General features: G+C 38.9%; 3 protein-coding genes and 1 long non-coding RNA gene across 5 annotated transcripts in view; 2 read left to right on the top strand and 2 right to left on the bottom strand.

The window, feature by feature from the left end:
• The window catches only part of traf2b (Tnf receptor-associated factor 2b), a 12,383-nt gene extending 6,480 nt beyond the window's left edge, over window positions 1–5,903 (top strand). The window contains exons 5-11 of the mRNA XM_051413421.1: window positions 1,063–1,224; window positions 1,314–1,388; window positions 1,805–1,879; window positions 3,218–3,442; window positions 3,544–3,847; window positions 4,060–4,208; window positions 4,310–5,903. Of these exons, the coding sequence (XP_051269381.1) occupies window positions 1,063–1,224; window positions 1,314–1,388; window positions 1,805–1,879; window positions 3,218–3,442; window positions 3,544–3,847; window positions 4,060–4,208; window positions 4,310–4,528 (1,209 nt within the window). The 3' untranslated portion in view covers window positions 4,529–5,903. The remainder of the gene's footprint in view (window positions 1–1,062; window positions 1,225–1,313; window positions 1,389–1,804; window positions 1,880–3,217; window positions 3,443–3,543; window positions 3,848–4,059; window positions 4,209–4,309) is intronic.
• Window positions 1–13,899, bottom strand: part of coq4 (coenzyme Q4 homolog (S. cerevisiae)) — a 27,576-nt gene extending 13,677 nt beyond the window's left edge. The window contains exon 1 of the mRNA XM_051413432.1: window positions 13,764–13,899. Coding sequence (XP_051269392.1) covers window positions 13,764–13,788 — 25 coding nt within the window. The 5' untranslated portion in view covers window positions 13,789–13,899. The remainder of the gene's footprint in view (window positions 1–13,763) is intronic.
• fbxw5 (F-box and WD repeat domain containing 5) lies at window positions 9,482–18,913 on the bottom strand. Its single transcript, XM_051413420.1, has 9 exons — window positions 18,727–18,913; window positions 18,443–18,600; window positions 16,647–16,830; window positions 15,252–15,400; window positions 14,725–15,060; window positions 14,452–14,635; window positions 14,196–14,343; window positions 13,764–13,976; window positions 9,482–11,886 (listed from the first exon to the last, which is right to left on the bottom strand). The coding sequence occupies exons 1-9, from the start codon at window positions 18,911–18,913 to the stop codon at window positions 11,601–11,603; spliced, it is 1,845 nt and encodes a 614-aa protein (XP_051269380.1). The 3' UTR covers window positions 9,482–11,600.
• On the top strand, window positions 16,712–19,393 carry LOC127370928 (uncharacterized). Of its 2 annotated transcripts, none has more exons than XR_007886314.1 (3): window positions 16,712–16,855; window positions 18,451–18,610; window positions 18,745–19,393. It is a non-coding gene; the product is annotated as an uncharacterized LOC127370928 (long non-coding RNA). The 2 variants fall into 2 exon arrangements; XR_007886315.1 differs by having other exon boundaries at window positions 16,757–16,867.

Genomic DNA, 19,393 nt, shown 5'->3' with positions numbered 1-19,393 from the left:
ATTACTATGCTGTGCGACATCCCACCCGTTCTGTGGGTTGCCGGCTTAGTCATTGTTGTGTAGGAAGATCCGCGCTAGTCGTTAGCTAGCCATTCACACCCAAAAATAGGTCTTACGAATAGGTCTTGGACGGTGTGGTAAGGGCAGGGATTTGTCTGGAAAAATGATTCATATTTAGCTTGGTTATTCGGTTTGTGATCTGCTGGCGTAGCGTGTAAGAGTGAGCAGTCAAAGCGAAAAACAGGCTAACCTACCTGCTAATCCTGTTCTGTGGATCCATGCGTGCTGTTGGTAGTCATTGTGAAAGTAAATAACTTCCAGGTTGAAAAACTCCACCTCGCAATTGACTCCGCCCAAATTGTTTCCCGGTTCTTTTTTAAAAAGATATTAGTATTTTTATTATGGGGGGAAGGTGGGGTGTTACTTTATCTTTACAGCTGCTATACTTTTTTTTTTCAGTAATGTATTTTTGTACTTCCACTTTATTTATTTCTGTATTTATTTTACTTCTGTTGTTTTTTTTTCTCTGCGACCACTAACTTCCTATTTTTTTTATCTCACTTCTATAGTCTGCTATTTGTGTTTTTGTGTAATTTACCCTAACTTGTTACTGGGGGAAAAATTGCATCAATAATTATATAGTTACATAATCAAAACTACTTAATGTCACTTTTGTAATTAAATAACTTTGTTGTCACCTGCTTTTTTTATGCAACGGAGATAAAGCAGATGAATGGTTGTGTAAAAGAACAGCTTGTTTTTCCACGTTGTCAGTACAGCCCGCAGACATTCACAGGTGTGTCTGGCAGTTACAACTTTTGTTTTGAGAAATAATTAACAAGGGTGTGACATTTCTATAAAAGTCATAAGATTTTATATGACCCCTTTTTTATCATCTACCATTTAAATGACATCCTATGCATGCAAATAGGCTCTAATGCCATAAAACGCAACTGTCTTTCTTTGCTTATATCCTAACAATGAATACCAGACACACCTGCTCTAAATGGATGAATGCAGCAATCATAAAACATCTGTCCTCCCTTTTTTTTTTTTTTTTAGGCTCAGCATGAAGGTCGCTGTGAGTTCGAAAGGATACAGTGCGAGGCCTGCCATACCTCGATCCTTCGCACGGAGAAGGACAGACATAATGAGAGAGAATGTGAAGCAAGAACCCTGAACTGTAAATACTGCAAAATGACCTTCAACTTTAAAGACATCAAGGTGAGATATAGAAGCAGTGTAAAGCAGTTGCTGGTTGTGTCTGCATAAATGGGCCCTTATTCTCATACTCCTTTTGTGGTGTATTTTAGGCCCATGATGAGATCTGTCTGAAGTTTCCCTTACAATGCAAGGACTGTGGGAAGAAGAAGATCCCAAGAGAAAAGGTTTGAGCTGTTCCTCAATTTACCCTTTAAATTTTCCATATTAATCTCTGTGATTTTTTGCTTTTCCTCTCCGAATAAAGGCTCTTAGGTGTTTTACTGTGACTTAAAATAAAACTATAAAAGGGACTATCTTAAGTTCTACCTAAGCATAGAATATTCACTGAATATAGCATTTACAGCCTAAGCAAATATGCAACACCTTACCCTGAATTCCCCGGAATGCATGCAGAAGATCATACAAAACACAAACCACAGAACATACAAGTTACTATAAATGTATCATTAAACTAGAAGTCTGAGTTCTGACCACTGTTAGAAAACTTTCCAGTACTTCACTTTTCTGTTTAAGTTGATACAATCTTTTGGAGCTGGTCCACTAATTCTTTATTTTCTTTTTTTGTCCTTTCTACTTTCAGTTCAATGACCACAGCAGGTCCTGTGCCAAGTCAAAGAGTGCCTGTCCATTCAGTGAAGTGGGCTGTAAATCGGTGGTATGTACCGAAATCGAACTTGTTGAAACTATGTTGGAAGATGTGTTGTTTTCAGTGTATTTCAAATATGCAGTCAGGAGACAGTTAGCTTGGCATAGAGACAGGAGTCAAGGATAAACAACTGGCTGTAGTAGGTAACAAAATCTTTATACTACAACCTGTGAAAATAGAACTAAAAATAGTGTGGCATGTAACACCTCCCAAGCAAGATATAATACGTTATCTAGTGAGCTTTATATTTTTTTTACCTTTGGAGAGAGCTAGGCTAGCTGTTTCAGCCTTTATACTAAGTTAAGTTAAATGCCATGCTGCTGTTAGCTTTATATTTAGCCTACCGGCATGTGAATGATGTCAATCTTTTCTTTTAACTCTCGATAAGAAAGAAAAATGTCTTCACAGTCAAAGCCGACCAGTACATCAGCGTGGCTGATATTATCAGACAGTTTTAGCTTATCACAGATTGATCCTATCAGCGTACAGGTAATGTATGAAATATTAAGAATTAGCTGTGCAGAAATAATAGTAGTAGTAATTTAGATATTTAAATTAATAATTTAACACTGGGTTGCCATTACATAATAATTTCACCAGAGAGCAATGACAAGGTTATTTTTTTTAACTGTTAAATGTCCCACTCCGTCCATATCTTGGTCAAAATAATTTATAGGCACTGAAAACGTATTTGATCAATTAGCTTCTTACCATGATCACTGGGGTCGTACATGAACACATTACTTTCTTCACATTAGAGATTTCTCTCTGGGCTGTTTTTGTCTGAGCTCTTCTGATTGGTATAAAATGGGCGGGGCTCATTTAAAAACAGTGATGTCACATACGTCCCAGTACCAATCAGGGTTGAGCAACATTCAAATCAAAATCTGATGACAGTTGAGTTGAGTGGTTGTTTTCATATGTTTCCACCATTGACAGTATAAATACAGTGTTTCCACAAGGTCCCGATGAAGCAGTTTAGATTAGTAATTAATTTTTAAATTGTTGCTTTTATAGTTTTGAATAATTAATGTTCTATTTGTTAATATTAATGCAGTTGTTAAGATTCCAAACCAGATTGTTTATGTTATCTGTTAACATAAAAATCCAACAATTGGTAGATTTTTTTGTGAATAAATGAAAAATATTCTATTGTTTTGGCTCTTTCAGACTACAAAAAAATTTATGATTATTATTATAAACGTATCCTCACCGAAACAGAAAGACCCAACTTTACAACCCTCAAAACTTAATCCACCAAGCACTACAGCTCAGTTCATCACTTGAAGGTTTTCAGTTTGGTCCGACTTACAATAGCAGCTAAATAAGTTCTATTGTGTTTCTCAGATAGAGAACGGGAAGCTCAGCGACCATGAGCACAGCAGCACCATGGAGCACTTGCGTCTGCTGCTGCCCATGGTGCTGTCCATGGTTCAGACACGCGCTGACGCTTCTGGTCCCGGAGAGTGGCAGGAGGACTCTGGTCTGGGCCTGTACAGGGCTCCTGAGGAGGGAGTCCCTGTGGGCGCCGGAGCTGCAGCCTCCGTGCAGTCTGTGGACTTGGAAAAAAAGGTGAGTCTCAAATGGATTATATTCTCTTTGTTAACCACTAACATTCATAGGTTTTGAATGAGAATCTAAATCTGTTCATTGCTTCTTATTTTCTTTGACAGGTAAATGCTTTAGAAAACATTGTGTGCGTCCTGAACCGAGAGGTGGAGCGCAGTTCAGTCACGATGGAGGCTTTCTCGCATCAACATCGTTTAGACCAGGAAAAAATCGAAAACCTCTCCAACAAAGTGCGTCAGCTAGAGCGAACAGTCACGATGAGAGACTTGCAGCTGTCTGAAACCGAACAGCTGGTGCGAGAACTGCAATTGTGCACCTACGACGGGATATTTGTCTGGAAAATCTCCGACTTCTCACGCCGCAGGCAGGATGCCGTGGCTGGTCGAACACCTGCAATGTTCTCTCCAGGTGAGATGAAAGACATATTCACCACCCATCATGCATTTCAAAGCTGCTTTGTGTCTGTCCTGAAAGGTTATTTGGCGTGTAGTCAAGGGAAATTCCACTTCAATACACCCTTGTTTTCCTTCAGGGAGTCTTTTTGTCACTCCCATTCTCACATGACATTGTTTTTTTGGCTCTTGTTTTACATTCTGGGTTCTTCTGTTTCTCCCTCGCAGCATTTTACTCCAGCAAATACGGATACAAAATGTGTCTGAGGCTCTATTTGAACGGCGATGGGACGGGGCGAGGAACACACCTGTCGCTCTTCTTTGTTGTCATGAGGGGCAAGTGCGACGCACTGCTCAAATGGCCATTCAGTCAGAAGGTAGGAAGACTCATAAACCATCTTTTCCACCCATTTTAATCCACCGTCACCACAATAAATGGCACAAAACCAACTCTCCTCTTCTCCACCTCTTTCTCCAGGTGACTCTAATGCTCTTGGATCAGAACAACAGGGAGCACATTATCGATGCTTTCCGCCCTGATGTCACCTCCACCTCCTTTCAGCGGCCGATCAGTGAGATGAACATCGCCAGTGGCTGCCCGCTCTTCTGTCCGCTGGCTAAACTGGCCGGCAAGAGCCCTTATCTCAGAGATGATACAATTTTCATCAAAGCCATTGTAGATCTCACAGGCTTATAGGGTGTGGACTGTGGAAGTTACACCAAAGCATCAACAAACTACAACAATAGCAAAGAATATACACAACAATAATAGGAATAATAAGAATTAATAATTATATATATATATATATATACAACTATATTGTTAAATATATTATAATATATCTACACTATACGTTAAGAATGTCAACAAGATTTTCTTGGGAGTGTCACATTATGACGGATATACAAGGGCGTGTAAAATAACAATCATGGCGGTGGATCTATAATGGTTATGGACATCCATCTTTAGTGAATAAATCAATGTGACTTATAAGAGCCAATGGAAGGAGACACTGCCATGTCGTATGCTTCATATAAGTTTAGCCATTTCTGTTATTTTGTTAATGTCTTGTATATTAAAGACTTTAAGCAGTACTTCAACCACATATACAAAAATATATACAGCAGGCGTTAGGGAGACGTGCTTAAAACAATAAGAGAGTTTTAGTTACAACAATGAAATATCTCTTTAATGATAAAAGCGGGTCTCAATTATCATAATGTGGCACTCCTGGCATTCAAATTAAATCTTATAAATAACTAATATTTATATCAAATATAGATATATATATATATACTGTGTATATATACTATAATAATAATAATAATACTCCATAGTCAGCTTTGCATTGTGTGGTTCTTCACATCAGTCTCAGTATAGTACAAATATGTTCACTCTAATTAAAGATGAATTAACAACAGTACTTTAATGTTAAAAGTAGATATAGCATGCAACCTTTTATCATCAATCGTCACCTCTAGTGTCGTAGTGTAACCCAGCACGTACGTTTGTCTATATGAGTATTTGTTTGCTAAATGAGTGTTGACCTATTAGCTCGAACTTACTGAGTAACCTAGGGAATGCGCTTAAAAAAAAAAGGCCTTACATTGACCACCAATACAAGACTGGAGTTTAATTAATAGAAAGTATAGCAGTTTAATATTGCAAAACAAAAACTTATACATTTATACCTCCCACTTAACATATAATCTTCATAACTAATATTCCCTATTTATTATATCCATCTTTCAGTATACATTATTACCAGTAATAGTTATATCCTTTATACTAATAATACTTTGGTGTAGTTTTTGATTATACATGTATGAAGTACTTCTATCATAATCACCCTTCGTTGAAGATTTATTATCTTTGAAATGTAGAAATAAAAAAACTATTGAGACAATTGTGACATTGTTTGTACAATCTTTGTTTACTTTGTTTATAGTAAATATATATACCTGAATGAGGTACAACATTAAAATGTAAAAGCCAACTTTGAGTTTTTGATGAAAAGTATTCTGGAGTAACTTTTGTGCATTGTCATTATAATAAAGAATTGCATACTTCACCTTGGGCCAAACAATTGATTAAACAAGAAAATATCGGAATAATGACAATAATCCTTAGATTCAGCCCTACACAGAGAAACTATATCCACTACTCTACCTGTAGATGAAGCAAAACTTAGATTACGGTCATAGTACACACTAGGGCTGCACAATACGGCGACAAAACATTTAAATATTATTGTTTAATTTGATAGACATTGCAATAGGATTTACGAGTAGTGGGAATGAGCGTTTTAGCGTCACAATTTCCAGTTTCACTGAAAGAAAATGATTAAAATCCTGATCTGACATTTATTGGGTTCTGGACCAAATGCATACATTCAGAGAACAAGATTTGCTTGTTGTCTCTGCAGCACTACAGTACTTTATTATGATGCTGTTTTGTCACACATTTTACCTTTATGAAATAATTGCAGGTTCTGTGATTTGGATATTGTACTTAGCCGTACCTCGATAATAATTTGATTAAAGATGCACCCTTAGTATAGATGGGCTTTATTATAAACAACCATTACCATATCTACCCTATATGTTGACATCATCAAGTGAGGATCAGCAATAACAATTGTGCTTACGTCATAAATTACAGAGAGTTGCAGTATCTATTGGAGTTCACCGTGCTGATATTTATCTTGTGATGTTCTCAAAAAGTTGCATGTGAATGAGACAACTTTCCCCTGTGGGCCACTGTAGGCGATCTTATGTGGTTCTCTGGTGCTTTCTGGTACAGTGGGACGTATCAGTTTATCAACCACCTGTAGCAACTGGGACTGTTTACACCATCTGCAATCTGCAGACAAAAATAACAACCACATGCTAAACCATTGCCACGAAGCTGCCTATCAGGCTGTTGGCTAACCTGGTTACTGGTGTGTTCTGTTTTCTGTTGACAGGTTGTGGTGGACATGATGTACTTTTCCTCTGTTTTATGTTTCTACCGCCTGTGTTGGCTGGAGTCATTTCCCAAAACATTATATTTAAAAATCTATAAAAGGGGAACTCCACGTAGGTCAGTTTTGTTACGAAGGGCAACTACTCAGCCTATGAAAACAATTACGTGTTGTTCTGGAGTTTTATTAAGTTTAAGTATGGGGGCAGTTACCAGGCAGGGTGCATCTAATAAAAAGACGCTGTCGGTTGCATTATGGGAAATGTTTAATGCAGTGCTTTTGGTATTTGACTCATCCAGTGGACACAGTTGTCTCTGGCTTTTCTAAGAGTGTCAGGGAAGGTGCACATTACTGAGACTGAAACGAGAGTGCATGTCAGTTTCCTTCTTAGTTGCTTTATAACCCCCTCACACACAGACCCCGTGGGACTGAGTGACGCAATATATCGTATATCAGGTTCAAACATCCAGATCCAACTAACGATCGCTTGTATTTCCCTCGACTACATGCCAAGAGTTAAGATCAAATTACATGATCATAGCTCAGTCGAACTCAAAAATAACCTTTTCAGGACCGATACAAAGGACCTTTGAAATGCATGATGGGTGTTAAGATGTCACTACAGTGTCAGGTCAAAGTCAAAACAAGACTAATAAGAGTCTACAGGCATGTTAGGAGCTATGCTTTCAGCTAAATGCTAACATCAACCTGCTACCATGTTTAGCAGGTATAATATTTACCACGATCATCATCTTAGTTTAACGTGTCATCATGGTAACATTTGTTAATTAGCACAAAACTGTCATTAGTTGTTCAGATATCATCATAAACTAAAGTATTGGTCCCCAGCTGATGTATCAGTCTGTCTGTCCACCACTTTAGTCCAGACTGATTTATTTCACAACTACTGGGCGCCATTGATGTTGACATTCATGGTCCCAAGATGATGAAGCCTAAGTGACCTCCTCTAGCACCACCATGAGGTTGACATTTTTATTTGTTTTCTCGTGAAATGACTCAACCAAATGCAAAACTACGGTGGCCACAAAGAGCCCTATTTAGAGCCAGTGTTTAGTTGGTCTGTTCTGGGCTATTGTAGAAACAAGGCGGGTCAACATGGCTCATCATAAGGGAACAGAAATGAGGTGTATTTTCAGATGACACATTAAAGAAAACTTAGCTATGAATATTACATTCCATTTCTGCCGATAGACTCACCGGGCCTTTAAATGAACAGGAGTAACATTGTTGACTTTAATCACCGCATTATCACCGCAGACACAATATTTTCAAGTAAATAAAACCCTCCACTTTTTTGATGACTCAGCATGGAAGTGTGGCCGTTAAGATGTGTTGCCGCATTATTCTTTGTGCTACCCACAACCATCCTGCATATGGGAAATGTCTTCACGGCTCAGTTTTGCACAGCACGCCTCAAGCAGACAGATGGAAAAACCCTGTTAGTTTCTGTCTGAACACTGAGGTTATTTTTTTTTTAAGGGCAAAATTTATCATAAAAGCCCATTCTCTTATGTGGCCTGTGGGTTTTGATCAAATTAACAATGAGTGTGTGTGAGGTCTGATGAAAAAACATCCCAAAAAACTTCCAGGTCCACTTACTAGTTCTTTTAAAGCTTTTTATTTTCTATTCGCTCTAGCGCCATCATCAGGTCAAACTTTCAATTTGTTCAATACTTGTCCAACAACTAGTCAATCAGTCTATAGACAGAAAACTCATGAGCAGCTATTTGGAAATCAGTTGAGTAATTTTTTTTTTTAAAGCAATAATGCCCTCGTTCCCTCGTTAGAGCTTCTCATTTGTGAGGAATACGTTGTCTGTTTTGTGTGACAGTAAACTGGAAATGTCTGGAAATGAGTATTTCTCACTATCTTCGGATACTTTATAATCCAAACAATTTATCAAGAAATCATTCATCAAGGACTAATCACTCGCAGATGATAGTGATAATGAAAATAATTAGTCCGTCCTGGATTTCGCCTGATTTCCACGGCACCTTTTTCTGAAAATTACGATGCATGCTGAAATTTCTTCTTTGCAATAAAATTGTGAGAGAAAGCGAAAATTGCTAAACTAGCTAAAAGTGTTATGAGTGTTCCAAGTAACTTTACAAAAATAACGCTCAGGTTTCTGAGGGAAAACATGAGACATTCACACCGCACACGTCTGCATATTCTCAACCAGAAACAAGGCAGTCAGTACAGCGGCTCACTGTTTTGCGTGGGAAACTACGATTTGGTCAAATTCGCAAAAAGTTGCGCTGACTGGACAAAGTTGTAGGTTCATGCAGAATTCACAGGGACAGGTTGAATATGTGAATATAAATTGTTGCAACATTACAACTTCCTGAAGGGATTGAATCATAATGCAAAACTACAGTAATACTATTCCCATGATCCTCCACTGTATACCTCTGTGCCAATTACCAAATGCTAAACTAAGTTAATGAACATGGTGAACTCTGCCTGTTAAACATCAACATGTTAGCATCGTCATTTTAAGCATGTTAACATGCTGGTGTTAGCATTTAGCTTCTTAAGTACCGCCTTGTCTCATTGCAGCCTCACAGAGCCGTTAGCATGGTTAGAAAGCTCTGCCCAGTGCTCTTGTTTTTGGGCAAAGGTTGTGGACGACACTTGTTAGTAGAACAGAATATTAATCTTGACACTTTTGCAGACTTCTGGCCTTTCAGGGCATGCTTTTTATTTCAGGGAAGTATGAAAATAACATTAGAGGACAGGGAACAGGGAGCTACAGTTAAGAAGACTGTCAAAGGGAACCACGGAGAAAGTTCATGACTTATTACACATATTCCAAAACAGGGAAAATACTGTTCAACTGGTGGCAAGACTCAGCTGGCGAACTGACTAATTGACACACGTTTCAAGAAAATATGACAAACGCAACCAGACAGTTCAGGTAACACGAAAACCCCATAATCCTGATTAATGTGTAGAATCCGTCTCATCTACAGCAGGGAAACACAAACATCTACCAGGTAAAGTACCTAAACCTCACTCGTTAAACTGCAACTGAAATGTAGTGTCAGGGTTCATTTGTTATGTGTTACTTTTTGTTTTGTTTTGTTTTGTTTTTTTTAGACCGGCTCTTGAACGATAAAACTAGTAAAGAAAGTAAGGGGCTAACCACTGCACACACAAACACTTAAAGACTGTGGATGCAAAAACACACGTGTGTTTATTGGGCATTTGAATATAGGCGGCAGGAAGTTTGCTGCACTTCCGAGCTCATTGTGCACTTTGTACTGTATTGTTGCATTGTTGGCTGTTCTATTCTAAGACAATCTGTTCTTTCAACAGAATTACAAATTTAATAAAAAACAATTTACCAAATGTATTTAATGAATATTATTTTTATTTCATTTTTAAGTTAGTGAACTCAACAACTTGGGCCATATTAAAAAATGATTACCTCCTCAACCTCCTTACATTAACCAAAACCTGCAATATTTGTCTTGAAGTGGATATAACGGATATAAATATGTAATGTAACATTGGTTGTTCAACAGTGCATCTAATGTGCACAGTTTAATAAGAAAGATTGCGTCTCAGGACACATTTTGGAGGATGGTGATTCTGTTTTGACAGACAGGAACAATTTGCTAACTGTGAATTAAAATGGCCAAAGGGTAGCTGTGTACAGTTATAGTTGTATTCCAGACGGCTCTATGTTGTTCATATGCAGTAATTTTAGACATCAAAAGTTCTGCTTGAAGACTAAACAAACCTTCTGTCACATTTAATGATGAGAAAATAATGTATATATTTTTTTTTATTTTAAAAAAGACTCCAGAAGAAATACATTTCTGAGATTCATCCTGACGCGAGTCTTTTGACAAAATGAAAGGGAGCAGCTTTGTGCTACAAATGAATAAAGGTGTTTAAATACATGTCTACATAATATAGGTCCAAATAACAATTAACTAACACAAACAACAATATTTTTTTTGCTCACAGTCATGCTTCACGCCAACTGTTCTTCAACAACTCTTCTATATTAAATTACTCAATAATGCTACGTTCGATAGGAAATCGATCATTTCCGGGGCACAAAAGCAATGGGATGGGGGATGGACGGGTAATTAAAAACCAAGGCAGACTGCAGTAAATGCAGCTAAAGGTCATCTTCCCTTTTGGTTTTGAATGGTTTTATAAATCTCCGAAAACAGGGTTTATGATGTGTTTACACTCAAGACATCAATTGGACATATCCATTAGTAAGACATTTTCTGAAATAATTCTTCAGTTACAGCACTTTGCCTCCGAAGACCAGGACATGAGCACTGCGATCATGGGTCCCATCTCTGCAGAACATTTACACAGATTTACACCTCAGGTCCAGGAGTCCTGTGTCTGACCCATTCAGACTCAAACGTTACAGAGAAAAAACAGACAAAAACCATCTTCTTGGTGGACATGTTTGGATGCCTGTCTTGTGCATTTAGGTGTCAGGTCTACACTATCTCTATCTGTGAGAACACTTCATATCACTCCTCTCAACAGAGTCAGTGGTGATTTCTGTACTTTTGCTGGTGCAACATCGCCCTCTTGTGTCTAACCCTGAGTCACATCATGACCCGTCCCCAATTACACTGTAAGACGCCAAGCGCTGCTGTGTGTCACAACACCGTGAGCTCAAGCAAAACCACTGACTGTAACCACACTGTACATATACATGGAGTGTATATATATATTCACACCACAGAGGAAAAAGATCAAACTTCCTCTCCCCCGCTCCCTCCCACTGCTAGTGTTTCCCAACCTGACTCATGGTTTTCCATTGATGCTGCTAGGAGATGTTGAGTTCTTGCTGCGGCTCAGCCAGGACGACAGGAGGCTGCGGGGCCTCGGCGGCCGGGTGGGGGTCTGCGCCAGGCGGACCATGCGCGGCGAGCGCCACACCTTAATGGTAGAGTCATCGCTGGCAGACAGCAGCAGCTCCTGGTCAGCGGGGCTAAACGCTACCGAGTTCACCACGTCTTCGTGTGCCAGACGTGCCAGACAGATGTTATAATGACGGTCCCAGATGTAGCCGTGTTTGTCTTCTGCTCCACTATGGGAGTGGAGTGGAGAGATAGGTCAGTCAAAATATTCCTACACTGTTGTCAAAGCATTCGCTCTGGTCTGTTATTTCTACGACTGCAACAAAAGAATCATCGATCAATCTGCTATTTTCTACATTAATAACACATTTATAATAATCCAGTAATAGAAACAGTGACAAATGCCCATCACAGGTTCCCAGAAGCTGACGTTTTCAAATCGCTAATTTCTACTGACCAACATTCCCAAACCCAAAGATATCAAGATAATAAGTCAGAAAAACTGCAAATCTTCAAGTTTGTGATCCTGGAAGTGCAGAAAAAGCATCTCTCCAGAAAAGAAACATTTTGAAAAATAATAAGTTATCACATTGTTGCCAATTAATCTTCTCTGCCTTTCAATTGACTAACTGATTAATAGACTCTTTCCTTTCAGCTCTCAACTTTACCTGCTTTGAAGTGGTTTCATAATAAGAGACTAATAGACAACACCAATGTGCAAAACTTCCTTTACAATCGGTGGTATTTAAATATTAAAGGATAGGTCGAGTCTGTCTTAAAACAACACTCACATTTATAGAGTTACTGGTCGCTGTAGTCTTCCATACTGACAATCAATGTAAGAGACTTTCTGTGTATATTTGATTTGACAAAGTCAGACTGATAAAACCTCCCTTGCTTTGACTGAACTTTGAAAAACAAAGGTGCACAGAACGAGGACTTTGGATTTAGTCTACCATCACTTACATTTAAATCACACAGGATATGGATCTCAGTATGGACAGGAGGAAAGATTACTGCAACCATAACCCTTTAAATGTACACATGGAGTATCGTTTAAAAAAACTGTGACCCTATCCTGTAACACAAAAGCAATATAGTACTTGAATGAAAGCTTAACAATGTGATTGCTAAGCTGCACATAAGTGCTGATAAAGATAATGTTTTTTCCATATTCAGATATGGAAACATTATTGCTTACCATGATTACATGGTATTGAAACTGACATTATAAAATAAAATTATGACAAAACTGGCAGCAGAAAATGCACCATAAATAACTCAAAACAGAGGTAAAACATTCTTCAAAACGTTGCCTTATTTCCATATAACTTTTGGTTTATTCCGACTTTAATAATCTCTAGAAAAACGCATTTCCCTTTTATGTATTGCACTCTTTCAAACAAAAATGCACTTTAATACGAATGATCATTTCCCTTACAAAGTCCTTACAAAGGTTACAGTTTCTCTAAATTCTTACTCAATAAATGACTTATTATTATGCTGTCAAGAAGCAGTTATTTGTGTTATTGTCACTAACGGCTTTGGAAATCCCCCAAGACTATTAACCGCTATCTCACGGGGTAATCAATAACACCCACAAGGCAAATACTCTAAAATAAAAGCAATCCAGGCGGTGGTGGAAATTATTCAGAAATGTATGTCTCAGTTAGTAAAAAGTTCCTATCCTGAACCATTGTTTTTCTCTTTGCGAGGTGCATCATTACTCTCTCTTTCTGAAACGAACATGTCATTTCTATCATCTTGTTATTGTTTTGCTCCTAAATGAAACCTCAAATCTCCAAGTGTATCCCCTACATCTTGTAAGTGTGATTCTAGTAAGTGTAGGTGCTTTCAGTAACACTGAGTAAATAAATTACCCAAGCTGCTCCGGTAAGAATAGCAGCTTCTGTCATTCACACAAGCTACAGGTTAACATTATTTTAAAACTATGTGACCACAAATTTCACACCATTGTAGTATCACTTCCCTATTCCAACACGACCACTTAATGACAAAATGCATGCAAATTATAGGTGAAGGTAAAGGCTGCAAGTGTGAAAGCTGCATCTATTCTTGGAAAAGCAGACGGTCTCCGGTCACCCACCTGGCAACAAAGTCCCTGCTGACATCAAGGAAGATAAAGAAGCACTCGTCGTTAGGCGTGAAGGCTCGGTGAGCGCGCAGGCTCCTTCTCTCTTCCCTCAAACTCTTCAGGTCGATCACATGCAGGTCTATCTCCTCGGCAATGGGAGGAGGGGACATGGGGTCGGAGATCACACACCCGGCGGGCCAAGCCCGGCTATTCACATAAAGGTACCTGATCAATCAATGGAAAGGAGTCATGAAAAGTCAATACATGTGTTACACTGGCACACTGACAGATATATGCAGTTTTTTTTACTAAGGTAGTGTGTCAAGATCTATTTTGGGTCCTGAAATGACAATGAAAATAGAAAGTGATCACAAGTGCACAATAGTATGTGGATAGGGCATATATATATTTGTATATTTGAGCTTATTTTCTACATTTACTTACCTGTGGTCTGGAGAAAGGCCCATACCAATGATGTGCCCATGTATATCAATGACATGGTCCAGGGAATCGAAAAATTCCTCTGAACTCCGCTCTTCCCCGAGAACTGGACCACAAGTAGTCATCTGGTCGGGTTTGATCCGCTTAATACCTGTAAGGAGACAAAATCTACTACATGAGAGGAGATGTCTGACAGCACTGTGTGTAATCTTTTCTTATATTTCTCGGAGATGTTTGCATGTTTTGCAAGCAATCCTACCTATCTGGTGAGGGGAGTATGTAAGGCTGCCGGTGGTGAAGAGTAAGTAAGTTTTGTCCTCTCCCTCACCAGGGTCAGAGGGCTCAATTAGGCTGGAGTCAGGGGCCTTTGTGTAGGTTCTGCCCATCATCTGAGCCACCTGGGTCTCAATCTCCAGCTCCCGGGACCCTACGTTTTTACAACTCTAACAGGAAGGAAGAAAAGCAAAAAGAATGATGAAGAACATTATTTTTTTTAAATGTTAAAAATACCTGAGCTTTACACCTAGCTCACCTGTATAACTTGCTCCAGCCCTGAGATGGTGGGCTGAGGAAGGCGGCCAGTGGGGAGGCCGTGACACCTCGCTTCCCTCTGACTCTCCTCATCCTCCTCTGCCTCATCTTCTTCCTCACTGTCGGAGCTTCCCAGGTCAAAGAGGAGGGGCTGGTGCTGCTGTTGCTGCTGCCCTTTCTGCCTTCGAGCCTGAGACTGAGCCTCGTAGTCCAGCAGCAGGTCCGGGTTGTCATGACGACGGCAGTGGGCCACCATCACTGTGCGGATGGTGCTGGCATTGATGTTCTGGATCTTGAAAAGGCGCTTGACTACGTTGACGTTCTCTGATTCAACATCCTGTCGGAGAAATGACAAGGGTGAGGAGGGAAGATATTTTGGAGCATATGTATTTTAAAAAAAATAGTATTTAAAGTATTTTAATATGAAAATATTTTAAAGATGTTCCAGATGATGTACAGTTACTATAATCCCATGGCACAACTGCATTTGGAAAAGAAAGATATTGACTGCCATGCCCTTGGTCTCACCTGGAAGGCTTTATTGAGCCACAGCACAGAGCAGGACGTCAAGTTGCCTATCCAGTGCAGGTTCCCAGAGATCAAGTGGGTCTCGTTCAGCCAGCAGCCAAACACATCATATGGCTTATTCCTCACACGTGACAACAGCGAGTAATTTTCTTTTTTGTGTGTTAAGACATGGGGAGAATGGGAGAGTTGGAAACACACATTAATGAAGAAACACACACAAACTTTAGGATGTACTGCAGAACTGTTGTATTAGACTGCATTCATTTTAATATGTAGGTGTATAGAACGTAATAAACTGGCAACTGACAATGAGTTTGTTTTCCTCATTTTATGTGACACAGAGATGTGGATTTTAAGGTGCAGTGTGTAGGATTCAGTGGCGACTAGCGGTGAAGTTGCAGAATGCAACTCACTCGTTCCACCCACCCCTTTCCAAGTGCGAGGCTACAAAATGCAAGAAAAATGCAAAAGCTCAAACCATATCTATCAGATAATACACTGCTCGGTGCACACTTCAAGTACAGTAAAGTTATTAAAATCAATCCAATATATATGCTTGACAACTGAATTGCTCTGCATTGCCTTAAGAAAAAAATGCCTGCATAAAAGCTGTTCCTTAGTTGTTGTTTTTTTTAAACAAGAAAGTAAAAAATAACAAACCCACTCTTTAATCTTACCTGAATGAACTCTCTGTATTCTGTTGAGTGTTTATTTACATCGTCTGTACATCTTCTGCGCAGATTACATTAAATAATCTTTACTGCTGTCTGTGCTCCGAGCAGACGTAGCCCTGCCCACCGTGAAACTCCACAGCAGGCGGGGCTACCTGTGGTCTCACACTGACACAGAGCTCAGAGTGGACACGGCAGAGAGAGTTGACGAGTTAACATCTGTGTGACAGCTGTCGTAAAACAAAAGATCCGATAAGGTCAATAAAGCTCGATATAGAGCAGTTAGATCGGTTAAAAAATGCCTTGATCGGTGCAGATACCGATCATTGAGATCGTATCGGGACATTCCTAGGAGATATCTGTAGATAAAAACGTCTCATTCTAAGGTAACGAAAACATAATGATTTTTACTTTCATGTGATTTTAAAATCATGAAAACATACTTTTGAATATTATATTCCATTTCTGCCAAATGTTACACACTGGACCTTTAACATAGATGATGACTGTAATTTATTGCATAATCACAGATGCTATCTGTACATGTTATTTCTTATACATGTCATGCATATTAACTGTTATTTGTCGCTCACACACACCTTAGTTTGTGGGAGGAAAGATGTCCACAAGAAATAATTGTGAAAACTAAAAACAACTAATCTTCAAGAAACAACAGGAAATGATGATGCACAACTGCACTTTTTTGTTGTTGTTTGTTTCCTACCCATACTGATGACAGCGATTTCCCCAGACGATGAGTGGTGTGGGCCCAGGTAGACACCAGACACGAGCAGCAGGGTGTCGTCGGCGTTGAACTGGGAGAACTGGGTGTAGCCCCAGTTAAACTGCCGCATGCTGGTGCTGTGCACCAGCGAGATATTACCATCTTGCCGTTCCGTGTCCCATAGCTGCACACAACAAACCACAACACAGGTTTGTAAAGAAGTGAGTGTCTAATAAGAAGGATGACTGCTGAACAATAAAATGCACTGGTGCAACAAATTATAGAAGTCTAATTTTATGTGTGTTACTGGTGTTATTTTGACCCACTTTGTTCTCCCCGACGAAAGTGCAAAATACTTTTTAGTGATAATCATAAGCCTGCCATGAAAATGAAACATCAATAAATTCTCTTAAAAAGGCCACATTAATTGTCAGGGTCCCCACTCTTTTTAAGAAATCCTTTTCCAGGACTTTTTCTTGACATCATAGAAGAGGACTTGCTCACAATGGTGGTCAGCGTTTGTGGGACATTTACTTGTTAGTTCGCTTTTGTGGCTGTTCTCACTACAGTCGATTTTTCCACTGCTGCCTCAGCAGAGCATAAATAACAGTTCAAATGAAGTAGCATTCATTTATTTTACAGAAAATTCATTAGAGGTAGAAAGTACAAGGGTTTGTTGCACATAAAATTAACAATTATCAACCACAACAACAAATGTAATTTGATCATTAATAGGCTGTATGCTTGTAGATGTGATCATCTTCAGCATTTCCAAAAATAGAAAATGGAAGTGTTGTGAACAGCTCTTAACTGACATGAGCAGAAATGAAAAGGGAGCATGTTTCCGTTCTGCTTTGCATCTGGTAAACCAGCTTTGAAGTGTATCATACCAAATACACACCCAGGTTTATGTAATCCAAGTGAAGGGCTAAAATACAATACCAGGACAAGATATTTGGTCATTTCAATCAATTTCCAGCCGTTCATTCCTTTTTTTGTTGTATATTTTATCATGTATACATTAAGTCTTCAATATAAAAATTACACCAATAGATCATAATCTCATCTAAAGATCACATAATTATATCAACATTATTTCATTATAAATCTAACAAAGCAGCCATTTGCATCTGAATATTAGTTCTGAAAATGTAGGGTTCATCATAAAATGTACTGATTATGATCCAGCTGTCAATAAGCCTGCACATTTGACAAGTTGGGCTTAGGGACTTGATGCTCTGATAGCAGTTACGGGTTTTTAATCAACTTTGAGGAACCAAAAAAATCATGAGAGTTCTAATCTGGTTATCCACGTAAGAAGAACAGATGTAAAGGATGTGACTAGATAGAAAATATGGTTACTTTAAATCCAGCAATACTTTTGGCCAATTATTGATTAGGGTTAACATTTTATCACCTGCTTCACGTGTTGTTCACAGTGTAGAATCAAACCAAGTGCCAACATTTAAAACCAAAAATATGACTGAAATAAGATTTAACATTGTAATGAAAACCCTAAAAGTACTTATCATCTAGTCTATCTCATATCATACCATGTGAGAGTTTCCAAATAAATCACTTAACACAACATGTGAATACAGCATGAGTTGCACTGTGTTGAGAGGAGATGTTTTAATCTGTTTTTTATTATTATTATTATAGGAGCTTTCTTTGGCCCTGCAGTGTTTAGAGCTACCAGTAAACCAGAGAAAAGAAAAGCCCCACAGTTATGTTGGCAGAAAGTAAGAAAATAAGATCCAGGATGAAAGTAACCGCGATAATCTTTTAATCCCTACCTTAACAGTGCAGTCTTTGGAGCAGGAGGAGAACCGGTGACCCCTGTGAGAGAAGGCCAGGTGGAGGACTTGGTCACTGTGCTCTTTCAGCGTCTGAACCTCCACACAGGGGATACAGTCAAACAGACGCTTGAACTCCCTGTACCACGACACAGCCACTGCACAAAGGTAAACACGGGTTATTTAAAGCTCCAACTGGTCTAAATGTCTATACCCAAAGCTATCAGTGTGTTTAACAGGATACTGAATTCTTCTGTTGAACACACGATTATATGTTTTTTTACCTGGGTGTCGGGGTACAGAGCGTGGTATGCGGTAGTAGCTGTAGAACAGCTCCCTCCAAAGGAACTCATCTCTGGAGACAGCCAGCCATTGCCTGCAGGTCAGACCAGCACTCAGCACGGCATCATGGGGCAGACGCAGGAAGATCTCCAACACCAGGCTGTCTGGCAGAAATGCGCCACACTCCATAACATCCTGTGTATCGAACAAACACACACATACACACACAGAGTTTGTAGAGACTGACAAATGGACATGCAGCCATTTAGTAATGGATCAAGACATTTTTTACCACTGCATTAAAGATATTATGTATGATTATTTTCAATATCAATTACTCTCATAATTAGTTTCTCAATTCATCTGTTGGTCTATAAAATGTAAGACAATTGTGATTATGTTTTCCTACAGCCCAAGTTGCTGTTTTCAGATGTGTCTTGTTTTGTCCAACTAACAGTCCAAATATATTTACTTTACTGCTAAGATTAGACATAGAAAGCAGTAAATCCTTAAGTACACAGCTGTAACTAGGTAATGTGAGAACTAATTGTTTCAGCTCTAGTCAAATACAGAGGTGGACATAGAGACCACATTAATACTTTGCTTATAACTTGACTTTGATACTGATTTTGCAAAAAGTAGCTTGAAATAAACTGGTTTAAACTGAAA

The sequence above is a fragment of the Dicentrarchus labrax genome, unplaced genomic scaffold (genome assembly GCF_905237075.1).
Source record: "Dicentrarchus labrax unplaced genomic scaffold, dlabrax2021, whole genome shotgun sequence".
NCBI classification, from domain to species: Eukaryota; Metazoa; Chordata; class Actinopteri; family Moronidae; genus Dicentrarchus; species Dicentrarchus labrax.
This window is presented reverse-complemented; position numbering and strand designations above follow the sequence as displayed.

Excerpts from the sequence above, each read along its gene's own strand:
- fbxw5 (XM_051413420.1), bottom strand. The coding sequence starts at position 18,913 with ATGGAGTGTGGCGCATTTCTGCCAGACAGCCTGGTGTTGGAGATCTTC. Across the intron at positions 18,601-18,726 it reads CTCTGTACCCCGACACCCAG|TGGCTGTGTCGTGGTACAGG; the intron begins GTAAAAAAACAT and ends ACCTTTGTGCAG. Across the intron at positions 11,887-13,763 it reads AGCAGGGACTTTGTTGCCAG|TGGAGCAGAAGACAAACACG; the intron begins GTGGGTGACCGG and ends CCACTCCCATAG.